This window comes from Dunckerocampus dactyliophorus, chromosome 8 (assembly GCF_027744805.1).
Source record: "Dunckerocampus dactyliophorus isolate RoL2022-P2 chromosome 8, RoL_Ddac_1.1, whole genome shotgun sequence".
NCBI classification, from domain to species: Eukaryota; Metazoa; Chordata; class Actinopteri; order Syngnathiformes; family Syngnathidae; genus Dunckerocampus; species Dunckerocampus dactyliophorus.
Window position 1 is genome coordinate 28875110 of NC_072826.1, and position 18885 is coordinate 28893994.

Below are 18885 nucleotides of genomic sequence, written 5' to 3' on the forward strand. Positions count from 1 at the left end.
CGCTAACTAACATAGTTATGCCACAGGTGCCTGCTTTTCTTATTGATTACGGCTGCAAAATAAGCCAAAATGAAGCTAAAAAAAGTTGCAAGTGCCAGCATTTTGATAAAGAAGGTGAAAATTATATACAGTCATCCTTCGGTATCAGTACATTATCGCATAGGTCGATATGTAGTATTGTGGTCACTAGGCGGCAGTAATGACACAAAACTTTGAGACATTAGCTTACATGACATTACCTTAACACTGCATGAAGTCATGAAGTCAGCCATGGCATGTCCCACATGACAATGATAATCCAATTAATCCGTTCCAGACAACCCAAAACAATGAAGTTTTACAATTATAGTTTTATATGCAGACAATAATTGGAAATGCATATAAATGACCAATGAAAGGGATAAATGAGCATTTAATGGCACTTTACCTTGATTGTTGCCAAAGATGGTTATAAGACACGCACACCACCTTCGTGTTTTGCTATTACAGTGGTCATTGGTTCCAGACCCGACTAAATGACAACATAGAATTCAATGTTAATAAATGGAATCTTTTTGTAGTTACACGACAGAAAACCGATTTATGACTTCCAAATACGTTTTTTAACATTATTAGAGCCCTGAAGACATGAAATAACACCCCTATAGTTGCCTTTACACTCCCATTATTCATTTTTTACATCACATTGCACAACAGGGACTCGGGACTGCCACTAGCTGGCGAGCTAACCAGTAAGCCTCGAATTTATTTCTTCTGAACTTAAGGAGCCAAAAACATACCACTTCCACACTGAATGGGAGGAGAACCTCTTTTTCCCTCTATTTCGTATGGGAAGAATTGATTCGGTTAGAGTACGTTTCGGTTTGAGTCGGACCTTCTGGAACGGAAAAATGACGCTAACCAAGGTTCCCCTGTATCCAAAAGGTCTGGCTAAGATGAAAAATGAAGACTTTAGAGTGGTAAGGGGATATATTGATTAAGTGTGTCTGGGTCTCTGTGGTGTCGTTCGGCCAAGTTTCCACTCCCGTTCATCCATCCCAACCATCAGGTTTTCTCCTCCCAAGCAATCCTCTGCCTCTTTTTTTTCCTCCTCACCAAACAGATAGCAGATGGATCCGTCTTTAAACGAAAGACAACACACAGCAGGACTGGCACGTCACCGAGCTGCTTTATTAAACAGCTTGAAATGTTGCATGTCTGCACAAATCCAGTGAGCCCTTTGGTGGATATGCTGATTTGCTCATTTAGAAAGGTTCAATATTCATTCATTTATTCATGAATGAGCTAGTTTGGATAATTTATTTTCCCAGAAAAGATCTCATAATGAAACTTCCATAAACGTCTTCCATGCTACTAGCGTGCCAGCAGTGAAATAAGCATGTTGCACTTTACTTTGCTCTTATTTGGATGTTTGTGCCACATAGAAATGTGCAACTTTCAAAATTGTATTGTTGCCAGCGTTTACTTGTTACTTGTTTGTTAATAGTAGAAGAAGATGTTATTTTAGTTGTCTATTGGTCATGATTTTTATGACTATTTTGTCGAGACAAAATGTTTCAAATACATGTGGCACTTTTTCTTGTATTGCATATTGCACGATGTGTCTTATTTTGCGAAAACTGTTTGTGAAATGCAAAAGAAGTTCATGACATGACGTTAGTTTAAGCAAAAAGCTGCCTCCAACATCAGTATCGTGCTGATATTGGTATCGATAATGAAGTGCTTGGCAATATTGGTAACAGAGCCAATATTGAGCATCTCTTCTAACAACTCCTGAGACATGGCTGCATGTCTCCAGGTCACTGTTGTGTGCGTGTGTGTGTGTGTGTGTGTTGTGTGTGTGTGTGTGTGTGTGTGTGTGTGTGTGTGTGTGAGAGATGAAAAGCTCCGACTCATTAGGGGATACCGTAATCCCTCATTCATCGCCATTAATTGGCTCCAGACCCGACCGCGATAAGTGAATTTCCGCAAAGTAGAATTCAATATTAATAAATGGAATATTTTCGCAGTTATGGCATAGAAAACCTGTTTATAGCCTTCTAAATACAGGTTTTAACATTATTAGAGCCCTCTAGACGTGAACTAACACCCCTATAGTCACCTTTACACTCCTATTACCTGATCTAGTAGATATAACCAGAGAAAATTAGACATATAAGACATAAATAAGTAGGAGTGTCATGACGCCCAGCTCATGAGACGATGTACAAAATGATGCACAAGATTGGGTCCACGAGAACGAGACGGGATTTTAACATTAACTTTAAGAAAAGTACAATGAAAAAATAGGACTGGACAAACAAACCTTTATTTAACTGCCTCACAAAACAATGCAGATGCAGAATTTAAAATTTTATTGTCTCACAAGTTGATGCTAAACGATAACATTGTCAACATTTTTGGAGACCAGATAAACCACTGATGTTAAAAGAACTGTTTAGAACACTAATGTTATGATAATATATAAGAAATAATAACAATATCACGTTGTAAAGTTATGGAATTGCCGTTTGTGACATGTATCTTCTCGCAAGCAATTTGTACTGTCGAACATTTGCAGCATTTCCTGAAATGCTGGCTGTACTAAAGAGCAGCACCTTTTTTTTGCAATTACTTTCTGCGAAGGCACATCGTTTTGTGCTGTTGCGTTCTTGTCACGTTTTAATCTTGCAAGATCTTGTGACACGAGATCTTGTGACATACCTCTCAATACAATAGCACAGACTTACATGTTGGCAGTTCCTCGTTTTTTTTCTGTACTTCTAGCGTACTTCCTTGTGGCTTGGAACGGCTTTACACTCGTATTACCCAATATAGGAGACAGAATAAGAGTAAATAAGCCATGTAAGATGTAAATAAAAGTGCTCAAGCAGTATCACAGTAAATGTGTTCCCTAGGGAACCTTAGTGAGGAGTCTAGCGCTTGTCTCACCGAACGCCGACACCTAGTGGCCAATGTTGAATACAGTACCACATTCACAATTACAGTGCTTCTTCTGCCTTGTATTTGTATTTTATTTCATTTGGTTAGTTCGTTTAGCCATTTTTTATGCTTGAAAATGCTTAATTTAGGCATAGAATAAGTACAATTTGCTTAAATATGCATTTTTGTAAAGTAATAATAAAGGTTAAAACAGTGAACATTTATTAATTAATTTGTGAAAAAAAGCGAAATAGCGAGGGAGTGGTAATCGAACCACGATATTGTGAGGGACGACTACAGTATATAGCTTTTGGTGCCCCCTGTTGGTTTGCACGTGTGAATCGATGGACCATGAACATAAGACGCCTTTTTCCCGTTTGGCACCGTCTTGTGCTCGTGTCAGTTATGGAATAAAGTTCCGAACGATGAAAACGGCGCGGCAGGTTGTGTTTCAGGCTCGTCTCGGAGAGTTTTCAATGGCCCCCTTTGGTGGGTGCAGGAGGATCGCTTTTGGTATCGTCTTCACTTAAACTGCAAACATTCATGCACGTCATTGCTTCGAAACCACACTTTGGGGAGAACAAGCAAGCAACCTTCACTTTGAATAAACCGCAGCATATGAAGCCCTCCAAAAGCTGGGAATCATTCTCCAGTGGCTCTGGATTTCTAACACGCTTCTGCTGGTGTGTGTGTGTGTGTGTGTGTGTGTGTGTGTGTGCGTGCGTGTGACCTAATTTTCCAACCTCCTGTGTCAAATGTAAAGCTGCAGCTGGTGGTTCCGAGTTCCCTCTCTGTCTGTTTTCAAGCGTCTTCCCCTTCACTCACCCACGTCAGTGTCACATTTTCCCTGGCTCGGCCCGCCTGCTGTGATTTGCTTTCTCAAGGAAATAAAACACAAACGGGGAACTTGTGGAAATAGGAGGCATTCCTGAGAAGCTGTGAAGTTGCTTCCTCACTCACACACACACAAACACACACACAAAAAGCTGTGCAATGCTGTGAAGGGAAAGGGAGGCCCCCCTGATAAAAGGGAGGGCTGGGACGATGGTTAACCACAGGGTCGAAGCAGGCTGCTGCTCCGAGCTGAACATCACAGGGAGAGACGGGGAAGGCTCTTCTGTGCAACATCACTGCTTCAGCCCAAATGACAAGCTTCCTCTGAGCCTGCGTTTATCCGCAAGCAGGGCACGGCTGACCAAAATGACACCCTCAGGAGCGGGGAAACGCCGCCTGCTTGTGTCACTGCTGGCGTTGGGCTCCCCCCGGTCAGGATTCATTTACGGGAGCAAACGTCACACAAGCCAACGTTACACGAGGAGGTCTATAATGACTGTATTAGAGATGAGGGCTGCACAAAAAATAAGAAAAATCACAATCTTGATTCACACAAAAATGCAATCTTAATAAATTCATTAATTAATCACAAGCCATCATTTTGCCGGCCTGTATATACAGTAGTACCTCGCATAACATAAACCTCCGTTTACATAAATTCCACTGAACTTAAAGAATTTATGTAAAGTTTTTGCTTCGTATTACAGAAGAAATTCCATATAACATAAAGCGTCAAGTCAGTGCAAGTCTTTTTTTATTCAATCAACTTTATTAATGCCTCAAGTCAGTGCAAGTTCAGCCTAACACTTGGTGACGCCTTCTGACGCATCACGCTCTCATTGGCTGATTTTCGGGGCACTGCCTCCACTCTCATCTCATTGGCTGATTTTCGGGGCACCGCCTACGCTCTCATCTCATTGGCTGAGTTATAGAGCACGTACGTGAGTTTGTGTGAGAGACAGGCTTCTCCCTTCAAACTCCTTCCTCTTCGTAGTCGCCCTGAAACTAACTTAAACAATGAAGTTAAGTTACAAATTAAAATTTTGCACACAGCATTATCGTGTAGTGCGTGTCTGAGACCAGCTGACTCTTAGACTCTTTGAGTCGCGTTTTGACTCAGGCTAGTCCTCCTCCCCCTTCCTGCCTCCACTTGCGCTCCTGATCAAGACATCTCGTGAACGGTAGGATTGTTTTTGTTTTTCAGTTTTATTCATTTACAGTAATCTTATTTATTACCTTATTTTATATTGGAATGTTACTCTACTATGTTTATGCTAACGTTTTCTTATATTTTCCCACCATATTTGGTGGACTTTGAATATTTTGAAGTGCCAAAGGGGGGAGTTTGGGAAGATCTTGGAACGGATTAGGCTATTTACATGTATTTTACGCTTCGTATAACGTAAAAACCCTATAACATAAAGGTTCTCGGAACGGATTATTTACGTTGTAGGGGCGTCTACTGTATTGCCATGTGCATGCGTGTCTGTTTTCCTTGTGTTAGAGTCATAGGAACATTCTGACAAAGTTCATACAGTATGTTTACATAGTGTGCTATGTTCTAAATACTTTAATTATCCAGTAATAGATTGCACTACTGTATAGTTTATTGAGATATTTTCTGAGTATTGATTAATCTGGGCTCCATTAGTTTATCCTGCTTTAGATAGACTGGATGTGGTAAACCACCTGTAACTGTCCTAAACGGGTTTGTTTACTTTTTGCAGGTCAAGCAGGGCGCGGAGCAACAGCTTTTCTGACCATGTTACAGTGACAGTGCTTAAGTATTGCTTAAGTACTGATCCTTGTTGTTTTGCATTTTTGGTTGCTCTTGTCGTTCATCAACAAGACTGACAGTGGAAATAAACATGTCACTTTTTTCTATTTTTGCATCGGCGTTGAACTTTTGTGTTGTTGTTGGACTACGAGCAGTGGATCTACCGAAAGCAGGAGCCCTGCGAGGGGAAGCGGCAAGGGAAGGTTAGTTGTCGCTACAGACAGGAAGAGGGTTCGCTCTGTGCGTTGCTTCAGCACCTACAGACTTCATACAACGCTAACTCGGAGTGAGACCTCTTGTCAGTCAAACAGTCTCAAAAAAGCAACAAAACAAACTTCCATCCATTTTCTATACCGCTTCTCCTCATTAGGGTCGCGGGGGCATGCTGGAGCCTATCCCAGCTGACTTCGGGCGACAGGCGGGGTACACCCTGGACTGGTGGCCAGCCAATCGCAGGGCACATATAGACAAACAACCATTCACGCTCACATTCATACCTATGGATACCTACCTGGTCGCCAATTAACCTCACCTGCATGTTTTTGGAATGTGGGAGGAAACCGGAGTACCCGGAGAAAACCCACACATGCACGGGGAGAACATGCAAACTCCACACAGAAATGCCCAATCGAACCCGATCTCCAGGCTGTTACTGTGTTGGCCAACGTGCTAACCACTAGACCACCGTGCGGCCCAAAACAAACTTGCCCACCTAAAACATATCCACCCGACCAAGTTTTTCCATCTGGGGGGAAAAAAAAACTACACATGGAGAGGTAGAACCTTTGTTTTGACAGTCAACACTCATCGGTTTGGTCGGCAAAGTAAATAGAAAGCGCAGCGCAGAATGGTATGCATTCACAGAGAGTGTAGTTTCATACATCGCTAAAGAATGCAGTTGAAAAGCCAGCATTCCCAGAAATGCTGCAAATGTTTTACAGACAGTACAAATTGCTTGTGAGAAAATACATGTCTCAAATGCCATACCTCATATGCCAACAGCTCAGATAACCGATAATTAAAAAAAAAAAACGCTCCAATGAGGCGAGACTACTCGAACTGTGCAGGTGAGCAAATCAAGTCCTCCTTTTTTCTCCTGCTTGTGACCCTGTCGTAACTTCTCCTGAGCTCGCTTGGAAACGAACATTGACTTTCCGAGGAAGACAATGACGGCGTCCACATGCAGTCAATGTTCGGGTTAAGGTCAATATTCTGGTTTCTGAAACATTTGGAATAACCCGTTTACATGCCTGATGTGAAAAAAAACAAAACAAAAAAACCCCGCACGTACAATGTTTCGACGCACGGTGAACGTTATGACGCATTGTGCGTCATTTCCTCTTCTTCCTCCTGTATCCAAAAACAACATCACCGGCACAGTGGATAATGAACGCCTTTGTTTGCGTTTTGGTGCTGGTACTGACCCACCACCAGTACTTGACACTATTCTGTTTCTTCATTAATGGCAGGCGAGAACGTGAAGAAATAGGAAATGGAGCCGGAGATCCATGCTATATCCACAAAGCCCCCTGGACACTTTTGAAGATGCGTTCGTACATATCCGTTCGTACATCCGAATATAATGCACTTTGCTGGGCCACAACAGGTGGCTCCTCCTGCTCTGTACTCCGGTTCTCCTGACCTCCATAGCAGCACAACGGCTGCTCAGAGAGCATGTGTCCGAATATAGTGCACCTTGCAGGGCCACAGCAGATGGATCCTCCCGCTCTATACTCTGGTTCTCCTGATAGTAGTGATGTGGTAGTAGTAATGTCATGATATTTGATTAGAACAAATCAGCAGGTACACTTGGTCAAATGGCGCCACCAGCGCATTAATTAGCTGACTTTTCTTTTGACTTGTTTTGAATATGTGCAGTCTGCCAGCATGCCATGTTTGACTTGATGGGTTATTTTCACCCTTTCTACTCATTTCTATGAAGACAGTCCCCTGTCAAATGTCCTTCGGGGACCTCCCATGAAGAATGGCAGAAAAAACATGCCACTGTTGTGATACAAGCTTGGTCCGTTTTTGTTTTTGTCCAAACTTAATTTTTTTGGCAGTACAATGTCATAGCTATTCATGTAAGAACGTAAGTGATTTTGGTTACTATCAAGAAAACCATGGAAGTTGCTCGATATCAGCTCTTAAATGAAACTCTTATGAGCTATATTTGTTATCATCATGATATTTGTCCAAACAAATGTACCTTTAATTGTACCAGGCATTAAAATAGATCAATAAACTGAAGAAACCAGGGCGGTGTAATGATTTTTTCCATGACTGTAGGTGAAAAAGCCTAGCGTTCAAATGTGAATTACACCTCTCATGAAAATAATAAAAAATTTGTCTCAAAAATATTGCCGATAATATCAAATATTGCCAATAATTTGTAGCACAATTATCGACCAGCAAAATGTATCCTGACAGGACTAACGCTTTGCTACTAGAATTACATTATTTTTTCCCCATAATGTTAAGAGTTTCTTCTGGTACAATTGCACTGTTTTTCTTGTTCGAAAATTTGACTTTTGTCTCTTAATAGTTGGACTTTATTCTTGTAAAATTACAGCTGTGTTTTCCATTTCTGCTGTTATGTTTTTTCTTGTAATTATGACTTTATTGCCATAATATTTTGACTTTAGTCTTGTAACATTATAACTTTTTCTGTAACCTAATCTTCCTAAAATTATAACTTTGTTTGTTATTTTGTTTGTCATAATATTACAACTGTAGTATATATTATATTTCAGCATTACGCTACTAAAATAATTTTTCCTCATAATGTTTAAATCTCGTAAAATTGCGACTTTTTTCTCGTTAGAATACAAATTTTTCCTCTTGAGATTTTCCAACTATTTCAACTTCCTTCTTGTCAGTTTTTGTCTGGCAATTTTGACTTTGTTCTCGTAATTTTTCCGCAACTAAATTTGTTTCAATTAAAACTTAATTTGTTATTTAGTTTTTGTCTTCTATTTGAACATTATGCTACTAAACTGAAAGTATTTTTCCTCATAATATTACGATTTTATTCTCGTAAAATTACCCCTTTTTCTCATTATCTTACAACGTTTTTCTTTTAATATTTGGACTTTATTCTTATAAAATGAGTGCCGATTTGTCCAGTTTGCTGGTGTTGGTTTTTTTTTTGGTTTTTAAAATTATATTTTTACAATTTGCTCTGGGCCAATAAAAACCCCCAGCTGCACATAGCCCCCGGGCTGCACTTTGGACACCCCTGGCCTAGTTGAAGTATAACCCAAGTTGTTGAAGAGTTTTGTTTGTGGAAACTTTATTGGGCAGTCAGGTCACCAATCATAGTATGAGATGAATTCTGCCTAGCAACAAGTTACTACAAGGAATATAGTTGTTTTCCTGGCAAGGAGTCAGTGCCCCGCCATTTTTTGTAAATGCCTGTAAAAGCACCGTGGCATCCAGTAATAATAACGCAACTGAGAAGTGCTGCCACCGCAGGAAGCTCATTTTTCTGCTCTGTGCATCAAAAGGCTTGAAAGCACCATCGTTGGAGTGACTTTCGACTCGCCGTTGCTTTTCCATTGAGATACTTGTGGAGGAAAAGCTGCTTAAAATTAGATTACGTGCATGGTGGGACAGCACAGAGAGCATAAGTTCCTTTGAAACGTTTGTTTTTTTGACATTTTGACAGAAACTACAGACGCGCATCCTCGTTTTTCATCCATCAGTTTGATCGCAGGAAAAGCTCTGAAAGTGTACGTGCATAGAGATGAAACACAGCAGGCTGTGCACCAATCTCACAAGTCTTGTTTAGGTCTGCAATGAGGGCAAACTTGGTTTTAATGCGACTGTAAAACATGCTGGTGTCCATTAAAGGTTCCCCATTAGCACTGGGGGAGCTTTCAGGACCACTCCTTACATTTACCATTGCTCCTTGTAGCTTTAAGGCTTTCGTGCTTTCTTCCTGGGACGGGATCAGTGATTTCAGCTGATGACAGGCTGACAAAGAGGGGTCGGGTTTCTCTTGTGGGTTGCCACTGGCAGAAGGGGGCTGCAGTCTGCTTGGAAGCATCAGGTTCCTCCCGAGAAGAAATGATACTCCGCCACCGTGCTCCCGAGAAGCACATAAGCTTCTCATTACAGCTCCTCTCACAGATGTCAGGACTATACACGCTTACTGCCTTGGCTGAGACAACGCTTTCTTCACTTTACTTGTTACATATTTTTTGGATGGAGTGAAGCATTTTCAAGCATAAATGAAGTAAAATACAAATATAAGGCATTCAGAGGATGCATTCAAAGACGTGATGATGTGTAGTATTCTACAGGGGTCACTAGCTGTCAGTAATGCAACAATAGCCACCACAGAAAGTACTGTCCAGAACAGGGAGTAAAAAAGTACAACAAGGAACTCTCCCGATGCTCATGTCTATATTATGTCTTAGTTATGTCTTATTTTCTCTTATTATGTCCACTATATTGGGTAATGGGAGCGTGAAGGTGACTATAGGGGTGTTAGAGCTCTAATAATGTTAAGAAGTGTATTTAGAAAGATGTAAACAGGTTTTCTGTAAACATTAATTGTAATGTAATTTAATGTTCAATTTAAGTTAATTACATTTGTAATTACAATTTGTATTGTTTTTTTATGCAATAATTTTTTTATGTAATTGAATGTCATTTTTAATTTAATTGAATACATTTTTTAATTTTATTGAATGAAATTTTAATTTAATTTACTGTTTTTCTTTTCTGTTTTTACCTGTCTATTTTCTTAATTTAATTAATGTATTAATCCACTATATTGGGTAATTGGAGCGTAAAGGTGACTATAGGGGTGTTATTTCACATCTAGAGGGCTCTAATAATGTTAAGAAGTGTATTTAGAAGGATGTAAACAGGTTTTCTTTGCTCTAACTATGAAAATATTTAAATAAAGAATTCTACTTGGAGAAAAATTCCCTCACAGTCAGGTCTGGAACCGACTAAAACGATAAACGAGGGATGATTGTTCCTCACATGGTGGCTGGGCGCATTTATTTACTCAATTGCAGAGAGTACCAGTGCATCAGGCATTTGTTTGGGGGAGAGGAGCTCTTTTATTTTATTTTATTTTATTTTATTTTATTTTATTATATTATTATAAGTAAACATTAATTGTAATTTAATTTAATGTAGTTTTTAATTGAATGTAATTTTAATTTAATGCTTGTTTTCTGTTTTTAACTTGTTGTTTTCTTTCATTTAATTTAATTACATTTTAAATTAAAATTTTTATTGTTTTGTTATGTAACTCTAATTACATTTTTAATGTAATCGAATGTAATTTTTTAATTAATTTAATATTTTTTTTATTTAATTGAATGAAATTTTTATTGAATTTACTGTTTTTTTCTGTTTTTAACTTTCTATTTTATTAATTTAATTAATGGAATTTAATGTAATTTTTCAATTTAATATAATGGAATTTTTAATAAAATTTAATGGACTACATTTTTTATGAATTATTATGTAATTGTAATTAGATTCTTTCATGTAATTGAAGGTAATTTTTAATTTAATTGAATGAAATTTTAATTTAATTTGCTGTTTTTCTTTTCTGTTTTTAACTTTCTATTTTCTTAATTTAATGTGATAAAATTTTGTATTTAATTTTTAATTAAATATTAATGTAGTACTTATACTAAACGTATGTCTTTCTTTTGTTTTTAAGTTGCTATTTTCTTATTTTAATGTATTTTTTAATTTAATCTACGTTTTTAAAATGTCATTTAATGTAATTTTTTTTTATTTAATTGAATGTAATTTTTATTTAATTTCCTGTGTTTCTTTTCTGTGTTTAACATTCTATTTTCTTAATGTAATGTATTTTTTTTTTATTTAATGTAATTTCTAAAAATGTAATTTAATGTAATTTTTTTTTAAATATAATTTAATGTGTTTCCTTTTCTGTTTTTAACAATTTTCTTAACTTCTATCAGTTTAACGTTCTAATAAATATAATGTATAATAATAATCCTCTGTATGATTTATATATTTTATTAGCTTAAAACTTCACCATAAAACAGCTTTACAGATGCCGTGCCATCCTGACGTTTCTTAGAGCGGGGCCACTATTCTCTATATGAGTTACAGTACAGTATGCATGAGTCATTTTCAGTGGATAGTAAATACGAGCTGTACACTGACTACTCTAAAGTTGACTTTCTAAAGTACAGTGAAGTTGTTGCTGAAATGTATGCGGTGGAGTCACTTTTGGAGAGTGTGTAACTACAGATATGCATGGCAACTACGCTGAAGTTGACTGTGGTTTTTTTTTTGCTCGCTGCTGTCCCCAACAGAAATCCGTAACCAGCTGGTGGAGCAGTTCAAATGCTTGGAGCAGCAGTCGGAGTCTCGCATCCAGTTGCTGCAGGACCTGCAGGAGTTTTTCCGCCGCAAGGCAGAGATTGAACTGGAATACTCGCGCAGTTTAGACAAACTCTCCGAGCGCTTTTCCTCCAAGATCCGCAGCTCCCGGGAGCACCAGCAGTTCAAGTAAGTTCCGCCGACTTGTGACGTCAGGGTTTGACCTCACCTGAACCGCCGAGTGTGATTGCAGTGCAGAAAAGAAAATATTAAATCATGTTTATGTGCCGAAGCCGATGATCTATTATGATAATCAACATCTTCAAAGGTGGGCTAGCTGGGGCGTCGTAACGGTCCAGGACGCGGCTCATTAAAGAAGCTGAGGGATGGACGCAGCAGATTTGCTGCACACGCTGCGCTTTATTTAATTCACTACTTGACTTTACAGAGAAAAGCACGACTACATACGACAGCTATGCTATACCGGAACACCTAAGTCACTCATGCAGGATATATTAAAATGAAGTGAAACTGCTTACTTTTATGCCTGTCGTTGTCTTGCACAGTGGAAGGGGCGTTGCAAAGGAGGGAGAGACAGGCTTATCGGGAATAATGACGCTGCTTAGTTATCACTGTCACTTTTGTAGGAGCAGATCCTTTCATGTGTTCATAGATACCACCTTTATTCTTCGTGATGGTTACAGCGTTTGAGCGACACTTTCTGAGCATTTCAGTTTCATTTCGCAACAACAGTTATGCACTTTGCACACAGAGAAGGCCTAGAACCACGCTCCTCGTACATTTAAGAGAACAAACTGAACCCCAAGCACTTGGTGACGTCTGTCTCCACCAGCTGGGTTGAGATAGAGAGAGAGAAAGTAGACCAGGGGTGTCAAACTTTTTCAAATGAGGGCCACAGAGTGAAAAACGAAAGGATGCATCTTTGTCACTTTGATATTTTGTAGAGCAACACATGTAGTAGATATGCGAAGAAGTTACATATACCGTAAGTTCCGGTGTATACGCCGCACGTGTCCACGTCATAAAATGGCATATTGTGGCACGCACAAGTCCGTGAGGACCAGCCAGCTCGCAACAAACTTGTCAACCCATTGGAAATTACAGGAGGTCATTACTCTACATAACAGTCTGACTCGCGGTTTCCTCTTACAAACATTAAACTCATCACACAGCAACTTAACACTCAAATGTTATATCTCAGAAATATACAAACATGTATCAATACGAGTTTGATATGAAAAAAAACATTTTAAAGTGTTCCCATAATGCTTTTTGTTTGAAAAAAACATTTCATTGAGGAGCAGAGAAAACACAGAAAATGGCACTGCAATGCTGCTTCTGTCCACCAGAGGGAGCCAGAGAACCCGGAGCCCAAAGCAGAAAGAGGGAAGCTGACGTCATTGCAGTGCCCCAATGAGTGTGTTGCTCAGACGCAAAGCCTTATGGGAAAACTTTTAAATGTTGGGGTTGTTTTTATTTTAAAGTCATATTGGGCCATACTTGTACATTTGTATAAACGCCTTTTGAGTGTTAAGTTGCGGTCTGATGAATTGAGTGCTGTTGGTAAAGTGTTCTTTGAAAGATGACACCATGAGTCAGACTGTCATGTTGTTATACTGGTATATATACTGACCTCCACTGGCTTCCAGGAGGCTGACAAGCTTGTTATGAGTGCGCTGATAGCTCTTTCTCTGGAGGAACCAATTGTTTCCGCACTGAGTCACGAGCTGTGCACTATTTAAACAATTAGTAGTAGTTCCGAAGTAAAGGAGATGTCACGAAATTAGAATTTAGCCACAGATTAGCCGCACAGGCGTATATTTTTTTAAGTGGCGACTTATACACAGGAATTTATGGTATTTCAAGAAAAAAACACATCTCAGCTTTGTGATATCGGCCTACTGTATGTATATTTACAGTGACTGCGTGTACGCTACCATCTAAAAATAACACAGTATAAGATAATGGCCGACTGCCAGCGCCAAGAGCACTTAGGATTATGTATTGAAGTGAATGTATGAACTGCACTGACCAAAGGTCTTTGCAAAGGAGTATAAATGAATAAGGAAGTTAGCCGTCTAAGTGATGCTAATAAAAACCCACGTACTCAATCAATCTCCATGCGCACACAGAGCAACCGGCAACGCTTTGACACACGACTCACGCAGGGCGTGAAATTATGAAATGAAGCTGTGCCGCTCCCAAAAATCTAGCACCTCGGGGCTGAGTCGGCGTGCTTCTCCCTGAAAACCGGAGCAGTAACCCAGCTAAGATCTGGCAGCAGATCTCAACACGCCATTTGACTCCAGCAACGCTGCAAGGCTAAAATCTCCCGTATATTATAGTATTTTTCAACAATTTCAAAACTCACAATTATAACTTTTTCCACAACCGAGCTTTCCAAAACTTACAACTTAGTCATAATATAATGACTTCAGAAAATGACTAAAATGACATTAGTTTTCCTCATAATTTTACAAGTTGTAATATTTTGACTCTATTCTTGTAAAATTACAGCTGTTTTTCCCCATTTCTGCAGTTTGTTTTTTCCCCTGTCCTGTCCAGCCATTAGGGCAGATAGTATTGTTGATCTAAACGCCGTCACGTGCTCAACAGATTTACTCTGCCAGGGAAAAAGTGTGAGATACAATTCACCTGTCATACAGAATATATTTGACCTTGATGTTTTGTTGTTATGCAAATGTGGAGCGGCCGGACCGGAGCAAGAGGAGATAGAGAAGAAGAGAACAGAGAACAGAGAGGAGGGGTGCGGGGATAAGAGGGAGACAAAAAAGACAGAGACAAGGACAACAGCAGCAACAACAGTTGTGACAACAATAACAGAACAACAGAAACGTACGTACGTACGTATGTACTGTGAGTGTGCACATGTACGTGAGTACAGGTATCTCTGTATGTGTGCCAGTCTTCATGTATATGAAGGTGCCGTGCAGTTGGTTTTTTTTAATGTTCCAACTATTTCAACGTTGTTTATGTAAATTTTCTTCTCAAAATTATGATTTTTGTTGAATATTTCAACTTTATGCTTCTATGACATTATTTTTCCTCATATTTGTTGTCTTAAAGTTAGGAATTTTTTCTCCCGAGAAATTTTTCTTTTAATATTTTGACTTTGTTCTTGTAAAATTACAACAGATTTTTTTTCCAATTCTGCTTTTTATTTTTTTGCCAACCATTTAAACTTTGGGGTAAATTTTCTTCACATAATTATGATTTTATTCCCATAATATAACTTTTCCCCCATCCAATTTTTCCAAAAACGACAACTTTATTTGGTTTTGTTTCTCATAATATTACGACTTCAAAACAATTGAAATAAATGTATTTCTTCTCTAGTAGTTCAACTCTGCTACTGAAATAGCGAATACATTTTCCTCAAAATACCGTATAGGATTTGTAGTGTTCTTGTTAAATTGCCACTTTTTTCTCTTAATATTTTCACTTTATTCTCGCAAAACTAAAGCTGGGTTTTTTTTGCATTTCCACGTTGGGTTTTTCCAACTATTACAACCTTTTTCTTGTACATTTTGTTCTTGTAACATTATGAATTTATTCCCATAATATCTTGACTTTAGTCTCAGAACATTAGAACTTTCTCCACGACCTAATTTTGTAAAAATTGACACCTTTTTAATTTGTTGTTTTGTTTGTTTTTCATAATATTATGACTTTTATAAAAAAATAACGTCATTTTTTTTAACATGTCAGCTTATTTTTTTAACTACAACCTTTTTTCCTTAACATTTTGACTTTATTCTGGTAAAATCACAGCTGAATTTTGCATTTTTGGCTTGTTTTTACTTTTTTTTTAGTTTTCTTGTTAAATTATATTTTTAAAATATATACAATTCCAAATGGCCCCCTGGCTGCAGTTTGGACACCCCTGGTTTAGGCTAAATTATTTTTACACATTTTATTGTCATCATCATCATCCAGTCGCTATGATTTTCAGTGCGGCCTATAAGATAAATGTGTTACTTTTTAAGTTTTGCACATTAAAATTGAATGGGTGACAAATGTGTCCTAAAGGACAGAGGAATAATATACATTTTCTTTGTGAATTTGATATATGTGTGTGTGTGTGTGTGTGTGTGTGTGTGTGTGTGTGTGTGCAAGGATTTGACTGGATAATTGAGTCCAGCTGTTGCAGGATACAGCAGGTTACATTCTGGCATCTTAAGACTCTCCTGAGTCGACACAATTCCATGCAACCTGGCTGGCTTAACCTTTGCACCGTACATGTGATCTTATCCACATTGCAACATGAGGAAAACATGAAGGAAAAAGGGGCTAATCCTCAGAGACATGCTCTAAGAGTATTACACTCTCACAAAGTCCTTCAGGGCTGTCCAAATTTTTTCCAGTGAGGGCCAATTACAGAAAAATGAAAAGATACGGGGGCCATTTTGAGACATTTTGTACACAAAAGATGCAAAGACCAATCCAAGGGCACAGGGCACGTGTAGACAAGGGGTTAGATGTAAACTATAAACCTTTCTGTCTGGTTTCTTTGCAGCCAGCAGTCAATAGGCTGCTTTTATCACAATACAGTGCAGCTGGTGTCAGCATGCAGTGCATCAGCAGATTAGCTGCTTCACAGTGTCTTGCCAAAACTCCGGCCCCTGCCTGCATGCAGCTGCGCGTTAGCAAACACTGGCGCTCTTCCTCCGGTATCAGCAGCTGCGGGATCTGCAAACGGGTAAAAGTAAAATGAGCTAACAGCGTGCGCCCACGTCGTTCCTTTTTGTCTTTTTAAAAGCGTCTGGCTCTTGTTTTCTGGGCTGCTTGGTGGATAAGCTTTTGATAAATACACACTTCCTTCTGGGAGTCCTGGCTGTGACACATCAGAGAAAGAGGGTGATTAAAATGGTGGCATCCGACCATAAAGCATGTTTGGGTGGCTTGTTCTGCCGTGATGTACAGTAGTGTGAAAAAGTGCTTGCCCCCTTCCTGATTTCATATCTTTTTGCATGTTTGTCACATTTAAATGTTTCAGATCATCGAACTAATTTTAATTAGTCGGTGACAACACAACTGAACACAGGATTCAGTTTTTAAATGAAACTTTTTATTATTAAGGGAGCAAAAAATCCAAAGCTAGGGTGGCTGCGCTCTCCCTTAGAGATGAGGTGGGAAGCACTGGGAGTAAGTCGGAGTAGAAGCGCTGCTCCTCCGCATTGAGAGGAGTCAGATGAGGTGGCAATAGGAGGCCTCGGGGAAGACCCGGGACACGTTGGAGAGACTGTGTCTCTCAATTGGCCTGGGAATGCCTCGAGATCCGCCGGGAGGAGCTGGATGAAGTAGCTGGAGAGAGGAAAGGCTGGTGCCCCCGCGACCCCACCTCGGATAAGCGAAAGAAGATGGATGAATGATAAAAAGTGTCATTTAAAAACCGTATTAGTGTTCAGCTGTGTTGTCGTTGACTAATATTTAAATTTGTTTCATGACCTGAAACTTTTAGTGTGACAAAAAAACAAAATCAGGAAGGAGGCAAACACTTTTTCACACCACTGGATGCTTCACACCATGCCGTCTAATACCAACAAGATCTGTTACTTTCTTCAGAACATCACAGGACCTTCAGGAAGAAGATGATATTTCATGTCAGAGAAGCAATGCATCATGCTAAATATGAAAAAAGCTACATTTATCAAACATTTAGAAAGATTCTGAAATATAGGTCGCGTGTTAGAATGACGGCATTATCCCCTAAAAGGTCCCTTATTATGCGATGTTTCATCAATTTTCAACATAATAGATGCCATATGTGACATACAACAACATAACATTAACGAGTCGGCAGGAGGACACAAACGTTAGCAGCACTAGCTACCTATTGCTAGCAGCTTTACATCTGTTAGCAGGCTACTTCCTGGTTCACAGCACATGAAGTAATATGACAGGACTGTACCATTTATTTAATTAAAAAATGCTGTTAGAGGAAATGCTTCCTTTGAAACTCAAACAGTAAAATGATCAACTAAATTTCTCCGACAAAAGCATAAAACACATGGAGGGCTTTTTTTTGGTGCTTGCTTTTCTTAAAAATCCATCTATTCCTTTGTTAGCGGTCTATTTCCTGGTTCACTGACAGGACTGTACCATTTATTAAGTTGGTGACGGGGGAACGGTTCTATTGTAACTTGGACAGTAAAAAGATCAAATAAAGTCCCCCAACAAAAGTATAAAAAAATACAGAGGGCTGTTTTTGTGTGTTTTAAAAAAAAAATAACTATTTAATCCTGTTAGCAGGCAACTTCCTGGTTCACGACACAGGAAGTAATATGACAGAACTGTACCATTTTTAAAAAATAGTGGCAGGGCTAATGGCTCTATTGTAACTCGGATAGTAAAAAGATAAAATAAAGTCCTCCAGCAAATGTAGAAAAAATACAGAGGGCTGTTTTTGTGTGTGTTTTCTAAAAAATATATCTAATCATCTGTTAGCAGGCTACTTCCTGGCTCAAGAAGGATGAGATAATATGACAGGAGTGTACCATTTTTTTATTGGGGGCAGCTGGAATGGTTCTGTGGTAACTCCATCCATTTTCTATGCCGCTTGTTTTTACCAGGGCCTGGGGGGGGGGGGTATGCTGGAGCCTATCCCGGCTGACTTTGGGCGAGAGGCAGTGTTGTGATACCTGCTGCATGTCTCTCACCTATGGATTTATGACTGATTCCTATTGATCCAGGAGGCTGCTACCGTATGCAACCGTATGTCTCGCTTGTCAAACCGGTTTATCGTTCACAACCCCAGGACATTCATGTACGTAATAAGGACAAGTCTAAAGTAAAGTGTGTTAATTAATGCAATCGCTCCTCCCACGAGTTGATGAATGATAACCAGTGATCCATCAGTAGGAAGAACCGGGTCAACGGAGGCAACTCACCCTGACCGGGGATGGGTAGAGTGAGGAGGAAGTGTCAGCGAGTCCGTGAGCACTTGTTTGCGATGCAGCTTGTTACGTAAAATAAAAAAAAAAATG

General features: G+C 39.1%; 1 protein-coding gene across 5 annotated transcripts in view; it reads left to right on the top strand.

Annotated features, from left to right (window-relative positions):
• srgap3 (SLIT-ROBO Rho GTPase activating protein 3) overlaps nt 1-18885 on the top strand; it is a 96812-nt gene that overhangs the window by 20744 nt on the left and 57183 nt on the right. For all 5 annotated transcript variants that reach the window (XR_008572200.1, XR_008572201.1, XM_054784040.1 and 2 more), the window contains exon 2: nt 11851-12046. Coding sequence is in view for 3 of the 5 variants with exons in the window: in XM_054784040.1 (XP_054640015.1) it covers nt 11851-12046 (196 nt within the window). In the remaining 2 variants the exon portion in view is untranslated. The remainder of the gene's footprint in view (nt 1-11850; nt 12047-18885) is intronic.